General features: G+C 43.6%; 1 protein-coding gene across 3 annotated transcripts in view; it reads left to right on the top strand.

Annotated features, from left to right (window-relative positions):
• The window catches only part of tmem129 (transmembrane protein 129, E3 ubiquitin protein ligase), a 29,884-nt gene extending 7,989 nt beyond the window's left edge, over nt 1–21,895 (top strand). For 2 of the 3 annotated variants that reach the window (XM_076092093.1, XM_076092095.1), the window contains 6 exons: nt 9,239–9,297; nt 11,746–12,003; nt 19,334–19,494; nt 19,583–19,742; nt 19,835–19,907; nt 21,337–21,895. In XM_076092093.1, the coding sequence (XP_075948208.1) occupies nt 9,239–9,297; nt 11,746–12,003; nt 19,334–19,494; nt 19,583–19,742; nt 19,835–19,907; nt 21,337–21,521 (896 nt within the window). In that variant the 3' untranslated portion in view covers nt 21,522–21,895. The remainder of the gene's footprint in view (nt 1–9,238; nt 9,298–11,745; nt 12,004–19,333; nt 19,495–19,582; nt 19,743–19,834; nt 19,908–21,336) is intronic. The other variant, XM_076092094.1, reaches the window with a different exon arrangement.
• The last annotated feature ends 2,227 nt before the right edge of the window (nt 21,896–24,122 follow it).

The raw sequence follows: 24,122 nt of genomic DNA on the forward strand, positions 1-24,122 counted from the left end.
CTCAGCTGTGCTGCTCATCCTACAAATGCATGTTCCTTACAAATGGGGCACCGTTTGAAAGGTAAATAAACAGGCTTTCCAACGGTATAACATTTATTGCCAAGAAGCATTGTTGCAACAGAGAAATAATCTACCAAACACTAATTTCCGAACTTTTTGTTCGATGTTTATATAAAAGCGTTTTAAAATTAAAACCCATAAAATGTCGAATCCAAAAATCCATGTCTGAAAATATCTTCACTCTTCCTCTGCTTATATGTAGGTGCCACAAGCTGCTAGTGCCAATAGTTGTCACAGGAGTGTCACCACTAGTCTGACTCCTGCATAGAGTGGGAATGGGTGTGTCAACATTTCCCTCCTTTCTCTTCCTTGGAGTAGGCACAGGCCTCGCCTCCAAATCCTCAGCATGTGAGCTGGGTCTCTCTGACATGGGCTGAGGACAGGGTACTGATTTCTCCTCCAGGTCATCATCAGTTGGGTCACGTCCCTCCAGCCCAAGTAGATCCCCACCATCAGCCACATTATCCAGGTGGCTCTCCAATCCCTCAGTCGGGTCCAGATTCTCACGTTCCTGAGTTGCGACACCTTTAGTTGCTGGATAATACACTTCCTCCACCAATACAAACTCTGGATCAGGTGACTCAGTTTCAGACTCTGGACTCAAAGTAAGTTCATCCACAGGAGCAACTGCCTGGTGACGTCGTCTCGGTGCTGGTATCCCCACACATGGTCGCAAGTTGGACCTATGCACCCTCTCCACCGGTCCTCCCTCCAGTGTCTCCACCGCATATGTGGCCCCTTGGATATCCACAACTTTGTACACAGTAGCCCCCCAGGCATCCTGGATCTTATTCCTTCCGGGTGGTCGGTGACGGAGGTACACAAGTTGTCCCACCTCGACCGGCGTGCAGTACACCTTCTCCTGTTGGTGGGCTACCCTCTCCGCAGCCTTTTGCTCAGCACACTCCCTCACTCTTGCATGTGCATCTTTGAGACGCTCCTGGTGCACAGCTAACCAGTCAGTTTTGGCATGTTTCACTTGTTCCTGGCCTAACAGTGCATCGATTGGAAGGTGCGGACGAACGCCAAACAGCAAGAAGTAGGGTGGATACCCTGTGGTCGAGTGTGGCGTGACATTATATGCTTACACAAGCTCGGACAGGTGTTCAGGCCAACGTCACTTCTTTTTAGGGGGGAGTGTGCGCAGGAGGTCGTGCAGGGTCCTATTAAACCTCTCACACTGGATTGCCTTGTGGGTGGTGGGGCGTTGTTCGTGTTTTCTTCATCCCGTACAACTTGCACAGTTCAGCAATCACTGCACTTTCAAAATTCCTTCCCTGATCGGAGTGTAGACGCTCTGGCACACCATACTTCATGAACCATTCTTTCAGAATGACCTTAGCAGTGGTATCTGCTTTCTGGTCTCGTGTTGCAAAAGCCTGGCTGAACTTGGTGAATGCATCAGTCATCACGAGTACTTTCTCATGACCATCTGTGGCGCATTTGTTTGGGCCATAACCTTTGAACACAGGGAGAAATCGTACCCCCCCTTCCTGCAGCCATGTGCTCTCAATCGCCTCCAAAACACAACAGCAGGTTTAAGTCAAATCAAATGGATTTATTATCCAAGAAGCATAAAAACAGATACAAACAGTTACAAACCGAATCACACTACTAATAACAAAACAAACATATCAATTCCATGAAATTGAGGCCCCGTCCGCACCACACGACAGATTGGTGTATCTGCCCCATGGTACCGAGGAGGTCTGAATCTCTCCTGGATTCACATCTCCTTTTTCCCCCAAAGTCTCTGAAAAGTCTCACATTACATATCGATCAGCTCAATGATTGGCTGAAGTCCAACAAGCCCCTCCTGGGCCGTTGACCCATTGTTTTGATCTTCACACCTCACCCAGCCACTTTCACACAACCCCCCCCCCCCCCCCCCTCCAGCACATTCCTCAAACCCCCCTCTTTCACTCAATGCATGAAATGACACCACTCCTTGATTCAAAACCTTTACAAGTAAATACACTGTATCACATAATATCCATAATTATGAGCTTCAAAACTTAAATTCCTCACACGTTCAAGCGTGGTGTAGTCCACAGCAACAACCTCGAGGGGGCGAATAGAATGGAGTTTGGGGTGCTTGGATCTTGGGCTGTGGCATTTTTGTCAACACACACCTCTGACATCTCTTCACCCACTGCTCTACATCCCCATGCATACCCACCCCAAAACATCTCTGCCTCAGCAGACCCAATGTCCGCTCAATGCCCTGATGCCCCATCTGGTCATGCATACTTTTAAGGACTTGCTCTTTGAAGGAGGTAGGCAACAACAGCTGTTCACACTTTCCAGTATGAACATCCTCAACCACACGGTACAGGAGTCCATCCTTTTCTCTGATCTGTGGCCACTGTTTCAGCCAGGAGCAAACTGCCTTAGATAAACCTTTTCTGTCTTGGAAGGTAGGTTTCCTCTGTCTGCTCTAAAACTCTCTCACTACACTAAGTGTCGGATCTGATGCTTGAAGTTTCTGAAGTTCTGTTTTAGAATATCCTGGCAAGGTTGGTGTGTTATCCTGAGCTACCTAACTCGTTGCTGTCTCACTCGCCTCAGATGCATATAGCTGCCTGACCCTACCACACGCAATCCCTGCTGCAACTAAATCCAGGCCCAGAGCTGTAACTGTCCTAAGCGAGTTGCATATGGCCACACACCCATCATACTCTGCATCCTCACTTTCAGGTTCTGGTGCATCGGCTGCTGGTTGCCGGGAGAGTGCATCAGCTGCAGAATTACACCTACCAGGGCGATACTTCACATCAAAATCAAATACGGCCAGCTGAGCGACCCACCGCTGTTGAATAAACCCTAAGTTGGCAGTAGAAAGATGACACGGGGTTATTGTCCGTAATTATGGTGAATTTGGACCCCAGAAGATAACTCCTAAACTTTTCAGTGACTGCCCACTTTAGAGCGAGGAGCTACAACTTCATACTGCTGTAATTTTGGTAATTCTTCTCAACCCCTCTTAGCCTCCTACTTGCATAAACAATGACTTTTCGCCTCCTCCCCCTGTTCCTGGCATAGGACTGCACCTAGAACTTGACTGCTAGCATCTGTCTCTATAATAAAAGGGTAGTTAAAGTCTGCGTAGCCAAGTGTGGGGGAGCTGGTCAGCTTAACCTTTAGGAGCTCAAATGCCTGTAGACACGGTGGATTCCAGGCTGACCTGAACTCATTACTCCTGACCTTGCTGCTCTCTTTGATACAAGCATTTACAACATCGTGAAGGGGCCCTGCAATTTGGGAGAAACCCTCAATGAACCTTCTATAGCAGGGGTCTTCAATGTTTTTCAGGCCAAGGACCCCCAAACTGATAGAGAGATGGAGCGGGGACCCCCGACTATATATAGTGTATAAAATTGTGTTTTATATTAAATGGGCCTAGTACCATGTATAAACATACCTCTTTATTGTGCATTCAATACTAAGCTATTCAAATAATACACAGGTTCATATATTCATGTTTTTATTTTAAACATGTGCAAGGTACAGTGAGTAGGGTGGCCGTGCCACTGCCATTTATAAACATACCTTGTCAGCTGATACCAATATCAACATTGTCTGTCAATTGCATGATAATCATGCATACAAGCTATTCAAATTGATGTTTTCATTTTAAACATAAATGTGGAAATGAAAAATGAGTGATGGCCTATTAGTGCCACTGCCATACATAAACATACCTGTTATCTTTCATACAATACTGAACTATTAAAATAATGGTCAGATTCATGTTTAGAGATTTATTTATTTTATTTTATTTTTTTAAATTGTCTAATCAACCAAAACATTTGCGGACCCCCTGCAGTACCTCTGTTGAAGACCTCTGTTCTATAGCAACTGCAAAAGCCCCACAGGTCTGTGCCAATACCTTGAGCTGAAACTTGGTGGCCAAGAAATCTGACCTCGGTTTGAAGAAAATGGCACTTCTTAATTTTGACTTTTAGCCCTGTCGCTCTCAACCTCTTGAAGAGTGTCTCTAACTTCACTAAGTGGTCTTGGAATGTTGATGAAAACACTAGCAAGTTGTCCAAATAGATCAATACCATCTGCAAAACTAGATCACTCATTGTAGCCTGCATCAGACGTTGAAAGGTTGCGGGTCAAGTTACAGAGCCCAAAGGGCATCCTCAGGTACTCATAAAGGCCGAATGGTGTGGCGAAAGCTGTTTTGTCCCTATCTTTCTCATGTACAGCAACCTGATGGTATCCGCCAGCGAGGTCGATTGTCCGAGAAGAACTTTGCGCCACTCAGAGCGTCCAAAGTTTCATCAATGCGTGGCAGTGGAAATGCGTCACACCTGGTCTTCAAGTTCAGCCTCCTGTAGTCAACACACAGCCTTAAACTTCCATCAGACTTGCGCTCCAACACAATAGTTGAGGCATAGGAGCTTGAACTCTCTTGAATCACTCCTTTTCTCAGCAGTTCAGAAATATCTTCCCTGACCTCCTTGTACTGATTAGGTGGGATGCGCCGGTAAGGTTGGGAAACTGGTATCTCGTCCACCACAGGGATTTCATGTTTCACCTTATCAGTGTATCCCAGATCCTCATCATGAACTGCAAACACATCTGCATACTTCAGCAGAAGCTCTCCTAGTTCCGCCTGCTGTTCTGGCGTACCTCCTAAATGTAGTTGCTCTAGTAGGCTCTGGACATCACTGTCACATCCATGATCATCCTTCCGGTTAATCGTCACTTCCTCATGGTCAGCGGTGATACGCTGAAACTTCACCTCGTAGGAGTCACCCTCAACACACTGGCTGAGGATAACTAACCTAGTCTTTGGGGACAACCACACATCCTCCGGTGAGAGGTTGACAACTTGGACTGGGAACACCTGACTGTTGGCTTACACCACTGTTGGGAAAACAATCAACCCGCCAGGCAGTGGCATAGGCCGTGGCTCGAGCAGCATGCTGGTGTCACCACCCGACGATCTCCTGAGTCCCCTTGCTAAACTGTGGCAATGGCTGAAGCAAGTATATGCACTTTGTTTTCCTGCCACACGGGCTGTAGATACTTTTCCAACAAGTTCTGCCTCCTGCATTTGATGGAAAGCGTCTCTCCAAGCAGAATCCAGCTCTCCATGTAGAGCTGTGTCAAACTCTGACAGTACCAGCTGTCTACACCGTTTGGCGATATTCATCCCAATAATGCCAGGTGGAGATGAATCTGGTCCCTGGGTGTCATCTTTGATTGTTAAGAAACCTCACTCTGGAATGGTGAGTCCCAGCACTTGTATATCTAACTCAACATAGCCTAAATAGGGAAGTGGTAACTTGTTGGCTGCTGTGATTTTAAGCCATTTAGCTGTACAATGCATATCTTCATCTTCTCCATGGAGGTGGTCCCTGAAGAAGCTTTCTGTCAAAGTGCTTACATTACTGCCTGTGTCCAGTAGGCACCTAAGCGGAACTCCACCAATCTGGATGTCTACCTCAGGGCATTTGCCTACAGCACGTTCTAGAAAACGGTCTTTGGTTAGGATGTCCTATGAGCCTTTTGACTTGCCTCGCATTGCCCGGCTCATAGCAACGGAGGGCTCCGGTTTCCCTGAACCGCAGGACTAGGCTTAGCATTAGAAAGTCTTCCTGAGTCACATAGTTTATTGCAATGTCTGACCATGTGCCCAACCCCCTCACACTGCAGACAAATTGGCTGTCCATCATCAATATACTTCAGCTAGATTTTGAATCGAACACCTTTGGTTCCCTTCTCTGAACTAGCATTTTGCATTGTGAACTCACGGACTGCATTGGTTAGCTCACCAATAGCATTACCCTGCTGTGCAATTATTTTAATTACTTCCTGCAGAGTGGTGGTCAAGTCAGTCTGTGCATTACTAGTCGAGTCTGTTTTTTTCAGAAACCTCGCCCACTAGATTCCGGTTTCTCGCCACATTAGTACTGTGAGGCCGGTCTTCAAGTGTCTACATCATTGCCTCTTCTCGTACATCAAACAGGCTTCAGTCAGGCTTCTCTCTTATAAGCCTACGCAATTCACGTACACCTTCAATGAACTGGTCTCTAAGTGCTAGCTGTACATCAACTACAATGTTAGGAGACTGTTGAAGAGCAGAATTAAGCAGCTGTGAGGTCGCATGTGAAGAATCCCGCAAGTCTTCCCCATCTAACTGCCTGCGCGCATAGAAAGCATGTAACAGTTGTGGAGTAGTGCATCTCTCTCTGAATGCTTCCCTCAGGTATGAAAACAGATCACTGGATTGCTTGACCTGTCCACCCACCTGTAACTTAACCTCCTCTAGAGCTGACCCCTTTAACTGTGAGAAGATGAAGTCTACCTGCTCCTCCCCATGTAGACCCCTTGCTCTCATCGCCCGCACCACCTCTTCTATAAACTCATCAACAGTGTGAACATCTTTCCCTGGTTCACCACTAAAAGGTGCCATTTGTTTTTCTCTTGGAATGTAAACAATAGACCTTGGTTGAGCATCACCCAGGTTAGCAATACTTGACATTACAGCATCATGTTTTCTACCCAGTTCCAAAATCTGTGACTGCAGTTGTACCAAAGGGTTACCTCCCTCATCAGACATGGAGGCAGCTGGGTTGTCCCCATAATGGCTGGGACCGGCCCATGGAGCAGCCACACCCTCTTCCTCTTCTGACATTTCAAACTGTCCCCTCCAGTGTCCTTACTGCAGCAAGATAACACAGTCACTACCAGTTGCCTCTCAGTCCAGCAGTTTCTCAGAAGGAGACGTCCCGTGGTCCTCTCTTCCCGCAGTCTACGGCGATACCTCTTGTCCTGGAACACCAGCCACGTGCCACCCTGCTGCGTCTGGGACACCTCACGGCAGTCGTCACACCCTCTGATCCCGGAGCTGGAGTCTTCTTCGCCACTACTGTTGTTTCTATACGTATTATCCCTGTCCAACTATGACCTCAAAATTAACCGGGGATCCCACCGCTGCCATCAAAATTAGTGTGGCCTAATTAAAAGGATGAGACCAGACACAAAGATACATTTATATTTGATGTGGGTCTTTTATTTCCCAGACTGCACTCTTGGAGTACAGCATTAATTAGTCCAATTTTAAAAGGTACAGATCAATTGACAGCAAAATGAAACAATTGCTTTTTACTCGATTTAGGATTACATAATAACAGGACTGACAACTGGAAACACTATATTCGAAAGCTACATAGAAAAACAACAGTAGTGGCTTCCTCTCCCATATCAGTATTCGGCCTGTGTCCTCGGACCCACACACATGGAACTCACGGCAGCTTCTGTCTCCACTCTAAATGAGGCAGATGCATACAACTTACCACCATGTCTCTAAACAGTTACCAACCCCAATTACAAGGTGATTCAGCATTCATTAGTAATTTCTCCCGCTACTTACCCTGACCTGTCGTTCAGGTCTTTCCTTTCAGCGCAGTCTGGATGCTAAATGCTAACGCTCTGTCCACAGCAGCCTCTGATTCCCGCTCTGTATTTCCACATCTTACGTGAACTCCGTGCTCTCGCGTAGCTCACGCTTCACTGTTCTTAAAGTGACAGTACGCCTAAAATAAATGCAGCATCTGTCACTAACCCTGCACGTAAGTCATATCTATCAGGTACAGAACAGAAATCTTCCTACCCCCACTTCGCCTGGCTACATAAAAACAGTCAAGGAAAAAAAATAATACCGTGAAACTGCCAGAATCTTAAAAAATACCGTGATACAAATTTTTGGTCATACCGCCCAGCACTATATGACTTTCTCCTAATTTCTATTATTTATTTCCTTTACAGATTCAAAGTTCAAGATCCACATTCACACTATTCATTGCAAGTAGGATACCAACCTTTTTTTTACGGTTTCTTTTAGAATTCAAGCTGCCATCTCTCTTTGTTCTGGGCTGGTTTAGTCTTTGTGATGTTGGTAACAGGACCGTATCAGTCCCGTGTTAGCTGGTTTAGTCTTTGTGATGTTGGTAACAGGACCGTATCAGCCCCGTGTTAGCTGGTTTAGTCTTTGTGATGTTGGTAACAGGACCGTATCAGCCCCGTGTTAGCTGGTTTAGTCTTTGTGATGTTGGTAACAGGACCGTATCAGCCCCGTGTTAGCTGGTTTAGTCTTTGTGATGTTGGTAACAGGACTGTATCAGCTCCGTGTTACCTGGTTTAGTCTTTGTGATGTTGGTCTTAATAAAGCATTGTTCCTACATTAACACTCATTAGTATGCAATTCATAAACGGTTATAAATGTTTTAATCTTCATTAATAAGCTTGTCTATTACCAAGCTCCTGTTGGCCCATGGCCTAAAACGTGTTGAGTGCTGTTTCCCCATCGATGCGTTTCCCCCTTACTAAACCTGAATCTGTCACGATCAGGCTTTGCCTTGTGTGTTCTGTGTGTGTGTTTTTCTGTAGCTCCTCACTCTACCTGTCAGCCACTCCCTCAGCACCAGTCCAACTCCCTTCACCTGTCTCTGATCAGTAATCAAGCTCTCCCTCATCAGCACAACACTCCTCACCTGTTCAAACCACTTTATAAACCCCTGTCTCTCAGTCACTCACTGCCAGGTCATTGTTTGTGTTCATGCCTACCCGCCAGCTCTTGCTCGTCCTGTTCCCGGTTTCCCCGTCTGCCTGCCCTGCCTCGTTTCCCGCTGGATTTTCCCCCTCGTCTCTTGTCTTGTGCTTGGACTCCCTGTTGTGTTGGTAATTATTCCTTTTGTGTTTAATAAAACGCCTGCTTCACGCTACTCTGCCTGGTCTGCATTTGAGTCCTCCACCATGCCCCGTGACAGAATCAGCACTTATGTGTATATGTACTAGGGCTACATTGTACTTTTATTTTTCTATTTATTTCTATTTTGAAATAATAGTATGAAAAAAGTATTAGTAAGAGAAAGTCACGGTGATACATTATGAATTTGGGGCCCTACTGTGGGCATGGGGCCCCTAGCACTCACACCGCCTGAGCCGTATCCACACGATCATAATGACATTTCTAATCCAATGTGCTGAAGTACAGAGAACACCACGAAACAATCTGTGGCTGTCCTCATGGGCAGCATTCGATGTTTATGTATGGTGCAGGTAGGTGAAGTGGATGGGATCCGTCTCTGATGATGTCGTTTGGTGCTCTTGTTCATATCGTGTGTGTTGCTCGTGTCTAAGTTGTTGTCCATCTCTCCAGGTTACTACATGGGGATGTGTATCGCTGCTCCAGAGAAAAACCTGGGATACATTCACCAGGTCAGTCTGTCTCCCTGTCTGTCTCCCTGTCTGCAGATTTGTGAACACACTTGGATTCTATACACATGCATTACACTTTAGTCCGTTCCCAGTAAGGCTGCAAGATTATGAACAGAATGACCAACACAATTTTTCATTGATGTTTAGATTGTACTTTCACATTTAGATGAACAGCACTGCTTTCTCTACTTCATTCCTGCTCATGTACAAATCTCTGCGTCAGAATAAGACGGTGCAGCTCCTACAGGAGAAATCAAATTGTACCAAACTTCTGAGCCAAAATAACAAATCAACAGAGCACTGCTTTCACTGTCATGTGGTGCTACATTCCTGCTAATGAACAAACCTTTGCATCAAAATAAGTCTTAAAACAGGGTTCTTCCTCACCTGAATTAAGAGCATTATCGTTTTGCCCATAAAATAAACCGTGTATTACTCTTCTACTCTCGACTGCATCGGCAGCATTCAGGAGGGTTTCTCACAGGCTGTTGTTGAATGCTTTGCACACAGTTTGATATGCAGCGGAGTTTGAGTGTCAATATTGCAGTCGATCAAACATCAATATTGCAACTGCTCGTGTTCATTTAATAGTGGGAAGTCAAAATTGTGATGAACAAAAACTGTTTTGTCAAAATCAGTGGCTGATGCTGAGGACTTCAGGTGAAGTCTTAAATAGAGATGTTATTTGAACAAGACTTAAAATCAGGCTGGAATGAGAGAAAAGAGAAAATGTGCATAATATTGTCTATATAGTTATATTCTAGGTATGAGCAGCTACATGAAGGAAGTGCACCAGTGACTGATGTGAATCACAGCTGAACTCCGTTCATTTGTTTCTGTCAATTTCCATCACAACTTCCCAAGAACACAAAAGCTTCTATATAGTTTATCCTCCTCTGTGGAAATAACCCAGTTCCACCTGCCATATTTTCACCAGATTTTGGTTTCAGTTGGGACTAAAATCATTTTGACAAACAACTCAGCAATGCATTAAAGGGACAGTGTGTAATTTCTAGGGGGGATTATGGGCAGATTTTGAATATAATATTCATAACTATATTTTAATCAGTGTATAATCACCCGAAACTAAGAATCGCTTTTCGTTAGCATAGAAAAAGCCATTTATATGTTCATGGGGAGCGGGTCGTCTTCCACAGAGTCCACCATCTTGCATCGGCATGTTTCTACAGCAGCTCAGAACGGACACTGGCTCTAGTGAGAGCCTTTCACCTTCAGTTATCTGAAGGTAGAGATGCGTTCAGAAACCCGGGATTAAACGACCCCGGTGCTAAATTAATAAAGATGTCATAAAGATGTAAATATCTAATAAAGAGGACAGAAAGAACATGTCTGTGTTCTTTATAAACTTCACTCAGAAATGTTATTTATTTATTTACATTTGTTTCCAGTGAGATATTAATTACTTTATATAGTGACTTTACTCATGTAAACATAACTGTTGCTGCGCTACAAACAATATTTAGTTATATCTAAATGATGACTTCTAATTCTGTTCTTAATTAATTTAAAAAAAATAACAATTTAGTCATGTAGGGAGCAGAGGGCTATTTAATTGGTTGCAACCAGACAGCAACCTCCGGTTCTGCCGAGTGAAGCCAATGTGGAAGTGTCTTAAACTTGCATTCTCTCTAGTGTCCACCAGGGGGCGACTCCTCTGGTTGTATCGAAGTCTATGAGAAAATGACTCTACTTCTCTCTTGATTTATTACCTCAGTAAAGATTGTCAACATGAGTTTATGATCTCAATCTCTAGTTTCAAGTCTTCTTCAATACGGCATGATGTTCATTTAGTACATTATGGTCCATTTAGAGTCAAACAGACCATAAAGCAGGGGATGCTTTAGGGCGGGGCTACACAGTGATTGACAGGTCTCTGCCGCTACCAATTTCTACATCACTCCTCTGCATTCCAAATATGGTAACTTTCGTTTATCAGTTGTTAAAAAACAACATGGCAACGGCTGTATTCCAAGATGGTGACGGTGAAATCGCCGGACTTGAGGCTTCAACAGGCCGTCCACAAACCAATGGGTGATGTCATGATGACTCCGTCCTCTTCTTATATACAGTCTGTGTTTGCAACCTGCCATAAACTACTAGATGCCACTAAAACATACACACTGTTCCTTTAAGTGCAATGCACTGTATCTTCTTTGAATAACCATTAAGGGAGAAAAATGATGTTCTTTTTGGCCAACATTTGTTTTGTCATAATGATATTTAATTTCAGTCTAAACTAAAGTTAGGGATTTTATGATACAGGGCTTTGAGAGATTTATTTTCCATTTCTACCTCAGCATTAAAATGTATGATCTTTGACTGACATATGTCTGGATGAAGTGTGGAGCATCTCCGGTGTTTTCGGGGCCACCTGGTTGTCTGTAGTTCTTAAATATTGGTCTCAGCTGTGTTGTTGTGTCTCACCAGGTGAGTGACAGCTGGAGAGCATTTCTCCTCCTCTCTCTCTGCATCCAGTTGACCAGCTGGACGCTTGTCATCTACTGGTCTCGGCATCACTGGCACAACCACCCAATTAGCCGGGCCCTGCAGGCCCACATACAGCCTCCTCACCCTGGCTGGGGCTCTGTGGCATCCAGCGTCAACACTGAGTTCAGACGCATAGACAAGTTTGCTACGGGGGCGCCTGGAGCCAGAGTAATTGTTACTGACAGCTGGGTGTTAAAGGTGAGTAACAAACTGTTTATTGCCAAGTACGTTACATACAAGGAATTTGACTAGTGCCTACTGGTGCATAACAATAAACACAGTGCAATAGTATGTGACATCATTTAAAATAGAAAAATATTAACATTTACAATACGGTAAACAAATAACAATACATTAGTGGCAAGTGTATATTGATAAAGAAAAGATGTGCAAGGGTGTGTAACTAACAAATTGTTCTGGGGGTGTAAGAGTCAGTGGGGGTCCCGGGCTTTGTTGATTAACCCAACTGCAGACGGAAAAAACTGTTCATGTGGCGTGAGGTCTTGGTACTGATGGACCGCAGCTTCTTGCCAGATGGAAGGGAATCAAACAGATCATGTCCAGGGTGAGAGGGGTCGGCTACAATCCTTCTTGCTCGCTTCAGGGTCCTTGAAGCGAACAAGTCCTGGAGGGACGGCAGATTGCAGCCAATCACCCTCTCAGCAGAGCGAATGATGCACTGCAGTCTGAACTTGGCAGTGGCTGTAGCGTACCAGACTGTGATGGAGGAGCAGAGGATGGACTCAATGATGGCTGTGTAGAAGTGCACCATCATTGTCTTTGGCAGGTTGAATTTCTTCAGCTGCCTCAGGAAGTACATCCTCTGCTGAGCCTTCTTGGTGATGGAGCTGATGTTCAGCTCCCACTTGAGGTCCTGGGTTATGATGGAGCCCAGGAAGCGGAAGGACTCCACAGTGTCGACGGGGGAGTCACACAGGGTGATAGGGGCATCTGTGTTTTCAATGTTTTGGTGCAAACTAGATGTGTCCAAACTACGACCATGTGCTGGCTGACACCTTCATGTATATGGTCCAGGAGTTCTTTTTAAATTACACCTATAGTTGGCCTGCTGGCTATATTAAAATGCAGTTCTTAATGTAAACACTAGGTGTCATTATCACTATATGTGTAGATTGCCAGATGCCATCCAGGAAGTCAATCTCCTGTGGGAGAAATTGTGTTGAGTTCCAGCTGTTTGGCCGTGACAGGTGAGCAGAAAGGAATGATGTTCATCAAAGTTAGGCAGTCTGAAGGAGAAGCCCTTACATGTATTACACCTCAGGAAGCACTCTGCACCACAGCCGCCTAGCTGGACCCCCGCGGAATCAGCAGGAGTTTCAGGCTTTCCTCCACCACCAGCTCCCCGTCAGAGTACTACAGGGGTTTACAAAAATGATCAAATCATCTTACTGCAGAGTCAGGTGCTCAGCACAGAGTGCTTCATTTATTAATTTATTTATTTTTCAGGGACAATGCACACTAATCAACAGTTACACTTGCCAGAGTTAGCCAGAGAGGCTAATTCCCATCTGCTGTCCCCGGCCAGATGTTTCAAGGCAGCCTAAAATAACAAAATCTCAAATTGAAACGGAGTTAAAATTCATAGAGAAACAGACAGCAACGTATAGACAAAACCGAAACACAGCAAAAGAAAAGTGTAAGACATTAAAGCAGAGCAGATATAACAGGTTTCAGCATGCGTCACGCAGAACAGACCCACCTACAGGACAAGCACATATAACACTGAAGCACTTAACATACACATCAAAAAAATGGAAAATAGCAACACTGATCAAGACTAATGCACATATAGATGAAACAAGCAGGCAGGACAGACAGTACATCAATGCTTGCACACCTGATTGGCAACAAGCCATTTCTTTAAGTTATGCTTGAATGTTTGGTACGTGTTTTGTGTGCGTATGTGTGGTGGCGGAGCATTCCACGAGTGAGATGCCTTCACAGAGAATGTAGATTTACTAAACGAGCTTGACCTATGTGGAATGACACAATCACCTCTTGAAGCAGATCTAGTGAGTCTGCTGCTTTGAGTGCTTTGTTTAATAAAATCACTAAGTGGAGGTGGGGCCATACCATGTAAAATTAACCAGACACACATCAGTGAATTTAATGATGTTCTCCCAACTCAGGATATGGTGTTTGATGAGAATATTGCAGTGATGGTGACTTTTGGGTTTTTTATCAAGTGTTTTTAGGGCTTGTTTATGGAGAATATGAATGGATTTTAATGTAGTGCTGCTGGCTTGTGCCCAGCTGGTTAAGCAGTAGGTCAGATGGGGGATAATCATTGCATTAAAATACAATTTTGCAGCTTGCATGGTTAGACAGTGTCTTATATATCTAAAATGCATGAGATTAAATTGACATTTGTCACATGTTTTACCTGTTTTTTAAAAGAGAGATTAGAATCAATAAAAATTCCTAAATATTTAAAATCTGACACTACCTGTAGCCTCTCACCAGCAACATAAACATCTGGCTCCAGTGACACTTTGCAAGCCCTCTTTGTGAAGAACATACAAACAGTCTTGTTAACATTCAGGTGAAGGCAGGAATCTGCAAGCCATTTAGTTACTGTTAAGGATTTCAGTATTAAAAGCATTATTAGTAGGATTAAATAACACCCCTAGTGGTGAGTAGAAGTGTCACAATAATAATAATGTCAAAATAGGTTAAAAAGTCACAAAATATTTACTTATGGAATGTATTAAACCATAGAAGTATAGTCACTAAAGGTATTAAAACACTGTATGAATAGTTTTGAGGGTCAGAAAGAGATCATTTTGAGTGAGTCTTTACAGAGGTGCAGCAGAGAACAGAGGGATGGACAACTGACCACCAGGACCTGAGGAGGAGTCCGGACGACTTCAACCAAACACTGAGATGATAACTGCCCCAAGCCAGGAGGGGCTATTGAATTTCGGCCAATCACAGAGGCTGATACTGGACATTTAAACTTTCGGACAGAGACTTTTAAATATAGGCTTAGTTCCAGAGGGTTTTTGCCAGAGTTCGCGCCGTTACCACTCTGGGTAGTTTACCAGCTGGGCTGGGCTATTTAGTGGGCCTTGTGAGAACTCTGCCCTGGGGACATATTGATATCGATAGAGTAATTCAGTTTGCAACTGTTCTAGCTTCTCTTGTTTATTAAATACTTTTTGATTGTTAACCGGATCCAGTTCATTTTTGGTGCGACTGGAAAGTCCAGCGGTCTGGGTCTCCCCTGAAAACATCTAACCCTAACATTACATTTGTCATTGTGGACGTGAGTTTAAGTGCAGCTTGTTCTTTGTTCTTTGCGTGCACATAAATCACTGTATCGTCAGCGTACATTTGAATATCACAGCCATCGCAGACAGCCGGCAAATCATTAATGTATAAACTGAATAGTAAAGGTCCTAAAATAGAACCCTGGGGTACTCCCACGTTAGATCTTAGAGTAGATGATGTAACATCACCCACTCTGACACACTGGGTTCTTCCTTCAAGGTAGGATTTCAGCAAGGCAAGAGACTCTTGGGAAAAGTTAAATTTTGACAGTTTGTTAATCAGGACATTGTGATTAACCGTATCAAAAGCCTTCTTCAGGTCAAGAAAAACCGCTGCTACTACACCCCCTTTATCCATTTTAAGCTTCACATTCTCTAAGAGGAAGCAGTTGGCTGTTTCAGTCGAATGATTAGCCCTGTAACCAAACTGCATAGGATGCAGCTGATATGGAGAGCTGTTGAGATGTTTAATGAGTTGCTCTGCAACACATTTTTCAGCAATTTTGGAAACAGCAGGGAGGATACTGATTGGCCGATAATTGGAGCCACCGGTTGAATCGCCTGACTTAAAAATGGGTGTTACTATGGCTGATTTCCATCCTTTTGGAAACACACATTACCTGAGAGATTTGTTGACAATGCTCGTGATCGGGTGAGCGAGTGTGCCTTTATGTTTCTTTAGAAAAATATTGTCAATTCCATAAACATCTTTGGCCCTAGAGTTCTTGAGTGAGCCTAGAACTCTGGTGACAGTAGATTCAGAGACTTCTTGAATAGCGAAGCATGGTTGACCTTCATTTACTGGTGTAGGATCAAATTGACCAATACTGGAGCTTCGAGTTAAAGCTTCCACTGAGTTGATAAAGTATGAATTGAAAGCTGTACAAATTACAACTTCATCTTGTGTAAGGCACCCGTTCACATTCATTTTAAGTTGCTTCTTTGAATTGCTGTTCTGTTTGTCTGTCAACTTCTTTATATTATCCCATATTATTTTAGAATTACCTCCTGCTTCATCAATGATCTTAATAAAAAAAATTAGCTTTTGCTTTTCTAAGTTCTTTCGTTACCTGATTTCTCAGCATTACGAATTTCTGCCTATCATTTCCTAATTTAGACTTGCGTCCCAATTTTAACGCATAGTCCCGTTTTTTCATTAAATTCCAGATGTCACTATTTAGCCATGGAAATGTTTTTTTTTTTGATTTTGTTTAATTTAGGCTTTTTTAAGGAAACTGTTAATTGTGGTCTGTATTGTGGATAAGAAGATGTTGCTGTCTTCCTCCACACTTGCACCCGTTAAACAGTTGCTCCAATCAATTCCTTGTATAGCATCCTCAAATGAATTTTGGTCACCTTTCGGTATTCTTAATTGATAAGCCTTTCTGGTACAAGACATACTAAAACGTTTCTTTGTAAGTTTTCTTGTTAAAAGTATCAAATTATGGTCAGACATACCAGTTACCATATTGTGTGTTTTGATCATTCTTTCAGGTTTATTGCTAAAAATTAAATCAATCTGGGACTGAGAAGAGTGGGTTATCCTTGTGGGTTTGTTCACTAACTGGGTCATATTAAAGCAATCAATTGTACGTTTTAGGGATTTTCTTCCAGACTTATCCTCCCAATTTACATTAAAATCACCCAATAATATAACCTCTTTGTCGAAGTCACATTCCTTTGACATGGAATTAAGCTGATAGTAAAATTCACATTTGGACGATGGTGGTCTGTAGAGACATATAAGAGTAAGAGACATTTGAGATGATAGTGACACTTTCAGACCAATACATTCCAATTTGACATCACTTGACCACTCAATCTGGCTGCAGTTAAGGTGTTCTTTAATGTAAAACATTACTCCTCCTCCTTTACCACTAGATCTATCTCTTCTAAATATATTGTATCCACGTACATTCAAAGCAACAGAGGGCGAGTTTATATGTAGCCAGGTTTCTGAGAGACATAGAAAGTCCAGGTTTGAATCCACAACAAGATGTTTTATTTGATCCATTTTAGGCAGGAGACTTCGAATATTCAAATGCCCCCCAAACAGTCCTTTAGGTCTTACGTGCGTAAGAGCACCCGGGCATGATTGACCGTTTTGAAAAGTTTATGTTTACGTAATCTTTTATGATAGCTGGATTCAGGCAACTTTGTTTCACTTTCGTTGTTGCAGCGCAATGTTCGGAGTTTTCAATTTGTTGTGAACAGGTATCCATATCAGCGTGTGAGTTAGTCAGTGGACTAAAATGATTGACAATTGAGTTTGTATTATCAATGGGTAAAATGTCTCCTCCGTCGCAGTATGTGATGGTGTTTTTCTCAGGACTCACCCACTTGTTGGTGTTGATCCGGACGCCAGACTGGTTGGTAGCTGGCATGCTGCTGCTGGGGCCTGGGCCTGACCCGGTAGTAGCTGGCATGCTGATGTTGGGGCCTTGGTGTAGCCTGATGGTAGCTGGCATGCTGCTGCTGGGGCCTGACCCGGTGGTAGCTGGCATGCTGATGTTGGGGCCTTGGTGTAGCCTGATGGTAGCTGGCATGCTACTGCTGGGGCCAGGGCCTAGCCCAGTTGTAGCTGGAATGCTACTGCTAGGGCCTGCGATTAGCCTAGCGGCAGCTGGCATGCCTCTGCTAGGGCCTGGGCCTAGCCTAGTCGCAGCTGGCATGCCTCTGCTAGGGCCTGGGCCTAGCCTAGTCGTAGCTGGTATGCTGCTACTTGGGCCTGGGCCAGACCTGGTGGTGGCAGAAAGTTTATTTCTTCCATCCAGTAGTTCACATTTATCTGGATGAAGAGTAGAGCCACCAATGCATTGCTGTTGATCAGTAGCCAGCAGTCCCAAAGGGAAAATATCAGTTGGTTCCTTCCTTCCATTACAATCATAGCAAACTTGCACTGATTCATGAAGATAATCCTTGGACACAGGACTTTCTTGGTCTAGGATAAGGTTTGCTAGTGGACCAGGATTCAGTTGTATATCCCCACTTAGTAACAGCAGAAACAGTAGAGTGCTGTCAACATACCTTTGTTTGCTTCTCTTGGTGCGTTGTTTGCTGTCTCTACTAGAAATTCCATTAAAATGTTCTTTCTGCCAGAAAATGGAATAAACAGTCAAATATCCGTGTCCAACGAAATTCAATCTCGGTGAGTTATTCAAAAGTGCAGATTGTCCAGGAGTAATTGATTGATTTCCAGCCAGACAAAGGCCTTGAGCAGGTGGAACAAGCAAAAACCACAAGCAGAATAACAGTGTCCAAACACCTCCATTTTCTCTGTAGCTTTTACTTGATTCTTGTCTTTGATTCAAGTATTTCTTTGAGTTGAAGCATTTTCGTTGAAAAGCATCGGCTAAAACTGATATAGTCTGGAGTAAAATGTTAAATAGGAGGATTGGTGTGGAGCCCAACACACCACACCTGTCCTCGGCGGCCATCTTGATTGTTCATATTCAAGCTCTCTTGTTAGTTAGTATCTTAAATGAAAAAACACATTACCCTGAGTTATATACTTTTTGCTCCATGTGCATTGCAAGTCAATGCAACCTCCATTAACATCAGCTGTTTGCTCCGTATGAACAGGACTGTGCTGTCAGGGAATGAATTACAATACAACAAGTGTCTGAAACAGCTAGTTTAAGGTTGTTCCTTCAGTAGTTGTTGAACTATTCCCCGCTAACGTTGCATGTTCAATCAATGAAAGTGACGTTGTGGGACTCCCATCATTCAGTGCTTTACGTGCAGTGGCCCAGGCCCGCATAAGAGTGTGTGACACACACATCCGTGGTAGTGTGGTTTTTCACAATTGAATATTCATTATTAATTGAATATCAATTTTTTTCAACACTGAAAAAATGCTAATGTTGCTCTGTGTCTGCAGCATGTTTAAAGGCATTGAATGTTCCATAAAGAGTCATCCACCACACTTTGATCAGTTTAATACCCACCTGTGACACATGTGTAGCAAGCATTGCTATGCTACATGCTACATTCTACATGCTACATTCTAGGTGATGGAATGTGAAGGTAATGCAAATCAACAGCTTCTAACTTAAAGAGTGCACACATATCGAGGTGCAGTCCAGTAAAACCACGCTAAACATTTTCCACTATCTTTCCGTCATCGGGTTGGTTGGCGTCCCGTTTACGTTTCAAATCTGAAGTTTTCTAAATTGGCAAAAGAACCTAAAAAATAACATTGTTCATCCACATGCCTGACCATCTCTGTCCTTCTGTAGGTGACCACATATCACGTCTACATGGCCTTACAGACTGAATGTCATGTGACAGTGACAGAGTCCAGGCAGCACCAGCTGACTCCAGACTTAGCCTCCCCAGCACAGATCTTGACCCTGAGAGTGGACAGCATCAACCCTGCTGTCAGACCCTTTGATATCAGGTGTGTGTGTGTGTGTGTGTGTGTGTGTGTGGTCTTGAGCTGTCAGGAAGAAGCGGCATATGACATGTTACTTGCCCACTGTTTCCAGGCTCCTCTCTACAGAGTATGCAGAGCTCCGGGAGAAGCTCCATGCCCCCATCAGAAACTCTCCCAATGTAGTGATCCACCAGACCATGAGTGAACTCTTCCTGGAAACATTCCGAGCTCAGGTGGACCTCAATCAACCGTACACACTCCCCAGTGGACAGGTACACTACTGTCTGTGTGTTTGAATCCTGACCACAGGATCACTAAGAACATGCAAAAATGATTCAGAAGAATATTGTCTCTCCATACTCAGGAGGTGGAGCCATGTATAGGCTGTATGCAGGTTCCAGCAAACAGCAAGCTGGTCAGACTCTGCCAGGCAGAAGGTAAGCGAGAGTGTGTGTGTACCTTTATTTTCTTCCCAGGTACCGATACCAAGTTCATATACAGTATATATGTACTCCAACTGTACCATCCCAAAGTCAGTGTAAACTGTCAACAATTCAAAATGTTAGCCTTTTACTCTGTTATTGTCATCTAAAGTGGTTATTTGCATAAAAACACAAGATTCAAGTCATTCGGAAACATGATTGTATTTGCTTTGATAAAGACAGTAGTAGTTTTAATGAGGTATTCTAAGCTGCTTAGAGCTAGGGTTAGGAAGTTAAACAGGTCGAAATTCACTCTCTAATATCGATTTTATAGAAAACATCTCTTTAAAACAACTGGATTTATTCAGGTTTTTCTCCAAAACTGCATTTTACAACATTGCATTTGAGCACATCATGATACCGTTATAATTGACCTTTGCCTACTACTCATTTAATGAATAGAGCTTCAGTAGATAATGTAGCTTATTGGAACCACTGGTAATGTTATCTCGTCAAGCAGCGCTGTGCTTCCCACTGGCTGCTAACAGCTAACGCTAACTAGCTCTCCTGCTGCTGATTTAAGCACAAATGTATTGTTCACAGTAATTATCAAGGGAAAATAGGATACATGAGAGTGAGGGGCGGACATTTATTCTTTTTACCTGAAATGATTCTCACCGGCTCGGTTCACAAAAAAGGATCTAGTCACTCCGTCTCCTCTCAGCAGATCCTGGCCTCTCAATTTGCCAAACTATTGTGGTGTGAGGATAGGGCAGAGGGCTTCCCCCGAGAGACCTAGGCTCCCCTGTGCACAGTTTCAGGTTCAAAGCTGAAGAGAAGAGGAGGTATTGAGTTCCGGCGTTCGAAGGACCAATTTATGTTGGTAGTAGAGTGGGTCGTCCTTCAATTAGAAGGTAGTTCGATCCCTGGCTCCTCTAGTCCATGTTGACGTGTCCTTGGGCAAGACACTTCATCCCAACATGCTCCCGTAGGCTGTGCCTGCCGTGTATGAATGGGTGAATGATGACATGTAGTGTTGAAGAGCTTTGAGTGGTCAGAAGACTAGAAAAGAGAAATACAAGTACAGTCCATGTACCAGTGTAACCGCAGGTGTGTCGTACTAGTTTGCACATGTCGGTGAAGCTGTGTAGCCTAAATGAGCTGATGCATGATATTATAACTTGATGTCAGATCAGTGCATAGACTCGCATACTCGCCGATACCCGACCCAGTATTTGAGGCAGTATCAGAGGCATTTCTGATACTGGTGTTGGTATCGGAACAACTCTAGTGTGTTAGTTGATTAATGTGACGATGTCTTGTGAACATGATAGTCCTGTCTATTCCTTGCCTGTATTTGTCTAGCTTTGTTGTCCTTATTCATAGCTGTTCTGTCCTTCTGTGTGATTCTAACTGTGACCCTGTGACTGCTGTGTGTTTATAGCAGCCGATAACGAGTCCGAGTGCCAGCAGTGTTTCTGCAGACCTATGTGGTGTCTGTCCTGTCTAGGTCGATGGTTCGCCAGCCGCCAAGACCAGCAAAGACCTGAGACCTGGTTGTCCAGCAGAGTCCCTTGTCCCACCTGTAGAGCCAAATTCTGTATACTGGACATCTGTGCGGTCCACTGAGACGACTAAACCGATCCAAACAGACTATTCCTGCTCAAAATAATGTGTGTTTATGAGCAACATTCAGTAGCAAGCCTCTGAGAGAGAAGCAGTGGACAGGACATCGGACTGAACTTATTCTGTGCTTTCAATAAGGAGTGATCATGAAAAACGCTCTGATAAACAATTGTTTTGAACCTCAACATGCTGTACACGGCATGATCAATGTGACGCTCTGAGAGGAATGCTTGTTTGGGGTTTTACCCCGATCAGATAAGAGGGTTGATATCAGTGACGCTGGTCTCTGTGTGTCAGTAAGACATCCACAATGTGTTTAGGTTTGCATAAAGACGTCCAAGTGAACAATGAATAAAGATGCCGACTGTATGACAAGAGCCTGTATCACTGTACATCCACTTCAGAATGCTCTGATGAGCCAACGTACAACTCACTCACTCCTACTCTACATCAACATGTAAAAGCAACTCAAGTGATCACGTGGTTAGTCACAGGAATAGCCAATCACAACCAAGGATTCAACTTGCATCATGTGTTCAGTGATTCATGTTATCCTGCACAAGTAGAAGCAGAAGTGTTGATACTTCCCCATGACACAACTTAAAGGATTTGAATTTGGGTGACAATGGAAAAAGTTGATGATAATCACAAAGCCTTACTGTATAAAAGATATTTCATGCAGTTAAGATCAGATACAGTTGCTGCATTATGGGCTAGGCCTGCAGGCAGCAGCAGCCTACTGCTAATAACTAGCATTCCGATAGAAACACAAACTGTTCTAGTGTTCTTATATTCATGACTTGAGTTGAGACAATAAGGCACACAATGCAATACAAAAGCAAACAAAGAGTCAAAACACCAGATTAGAACTTTCTGAAATATTATGTGGAGGTACCAAATGTATTGGTCAAAAGGAAAACATAAACTAGAAACTACTACTTCTGAATAAAGCTTGGTCAATCCTTAATTGGATATTGTATTAATAGAAACTGTTTTAATTTACATCCGGCTCTACATCAAAATATACACGACATAGACGATCATGAGCTATATGCCAGATGTTGAATAAATACAAGCTTGAGTATATAGTAGAAAGGTAAAAAAGCTCTTATCTTGCGTTGCTGAGAATGTTACTCAATCAGATTTCATCTAAATAGATATCTACATATTATACTGTTAAGTGGGGGGTCCTGGGTCCTCCCCCTTGACACTTCATTCTCTGCATTCTGGTGAATCAATTTAAACGACTGAAAACACGTAATTCAGGTGACAAGGAAATAAAAAGCAGTAAGGCTCTCAGACTCTCTATTGCTTTCAAATATGTATTCTGCTGTAGATCTACTTTTCTCATATGTGGGCATGATTTACTTCCCTCCTCTTCAGTGTACTAGTTTCTTCTTGTCTGTGATGGAGCAGCTTCTCTTCCTGACCTTGGTGCCTCTCTAAGTGTTGGAGATCTATTCTCTCCTTTCACATCGAGCCTGCTGAATTAAAGCAACATACCACTGTGCAGAAAAACCATTAACACCCACCAGTGGTGGGCCGTCAGGGCCTGCAAGGCCTTCTCTGCTGGCCTAAACAGAATCAGAAAGTTATAGCTATTTTAGAATTTAATGTTTCTTAAATACACTACATGTATCATAATTTATAAAAATATTTTCCCCATTATCTTATTTTCTCATTGCACAGCTACTGTCTTCCTCAGTTGCTCTGCTTCCAGTGCAGCTTGTTTTAAGTAGAGCTTTTATCCAATCAGATTTCACCTCTGTGTCTCTAGGTAAGAACAGACCCCAGGCCTGCAGACGGAGGCCTGCATCCATTTGCAGTTTAAGTGAATGGGGACGATATTGTTGATTGTCATATTCTTCAACCAATCAGATCTTTAGTTTGACATGTTGGGCGTATTCTTTGACGTGTCAGAGCCTGCTCGCTGGCCAGCTCGGTGTCTGCCACGAGGTGCAGAGTGCGCTGTGATTGGTCAGTGGGCGAGCACGTGACTATCGTGAAACGAAGCTTAACAGCAGAGGCATGTTGGGTAGTGAATCACATCACGTGATGCAGCTCAGCCAATCAAATATGGGCATTCTGACTGAGTGAGATGCACCATGACAAGGGGCTGAGCCGAGGAAAGACACTGCAGAGCAGTATGTACAATGCTCAAGTTGTGAAAGTAAAATCCTAAAACGATCTCTTTGGGCCGCGACTTGTCATTAAGGAGTGATGGTGGGTCCCACAGCCAGACCAGCTGAGAACCACTGTCCTCCATGAGCGCAGAAAACATTATATGTCTGTCTGTCTCTACATGTGCCCTGCGATGAACTGGCGACCTGTCCAGGGTGTACCCTGCCTTCGCCCAATGTTAGCTGGGATCGGCTCCAGCGCCCCGCGACCCTCAACAGGATAAGCGGTTTGGATAATGGATGGGAAAGATTATAACCGTCATTCATTCCCGAGACAAATGACTGAATGCAGTAGTTAATAGTGGTGTCACGGATCGATCCATGATCGGTTCGGATCACTTGTGAACCGCGGATCAATTGAGTATTTTTTTACTTTTTTTTTTTACAGTGTAATCATCATAGTGTGTAATAACGTTGCACTGCT

Source organism: Anarhichas minor, unplaced genomic scaffold, assembly GCF_050575085.1.
Source record: "Anarhichas minor isolate MPS153535 unplaced genomic scaffold, ASM5057508v1 ptg000015l, whole genome shotgun sequence".
NCBI lineage: Eukaryota > Metazoa > Chordata > Actinopteri > Perciformes > Anarhichadidae > Anarhichas > Anarhichas minor.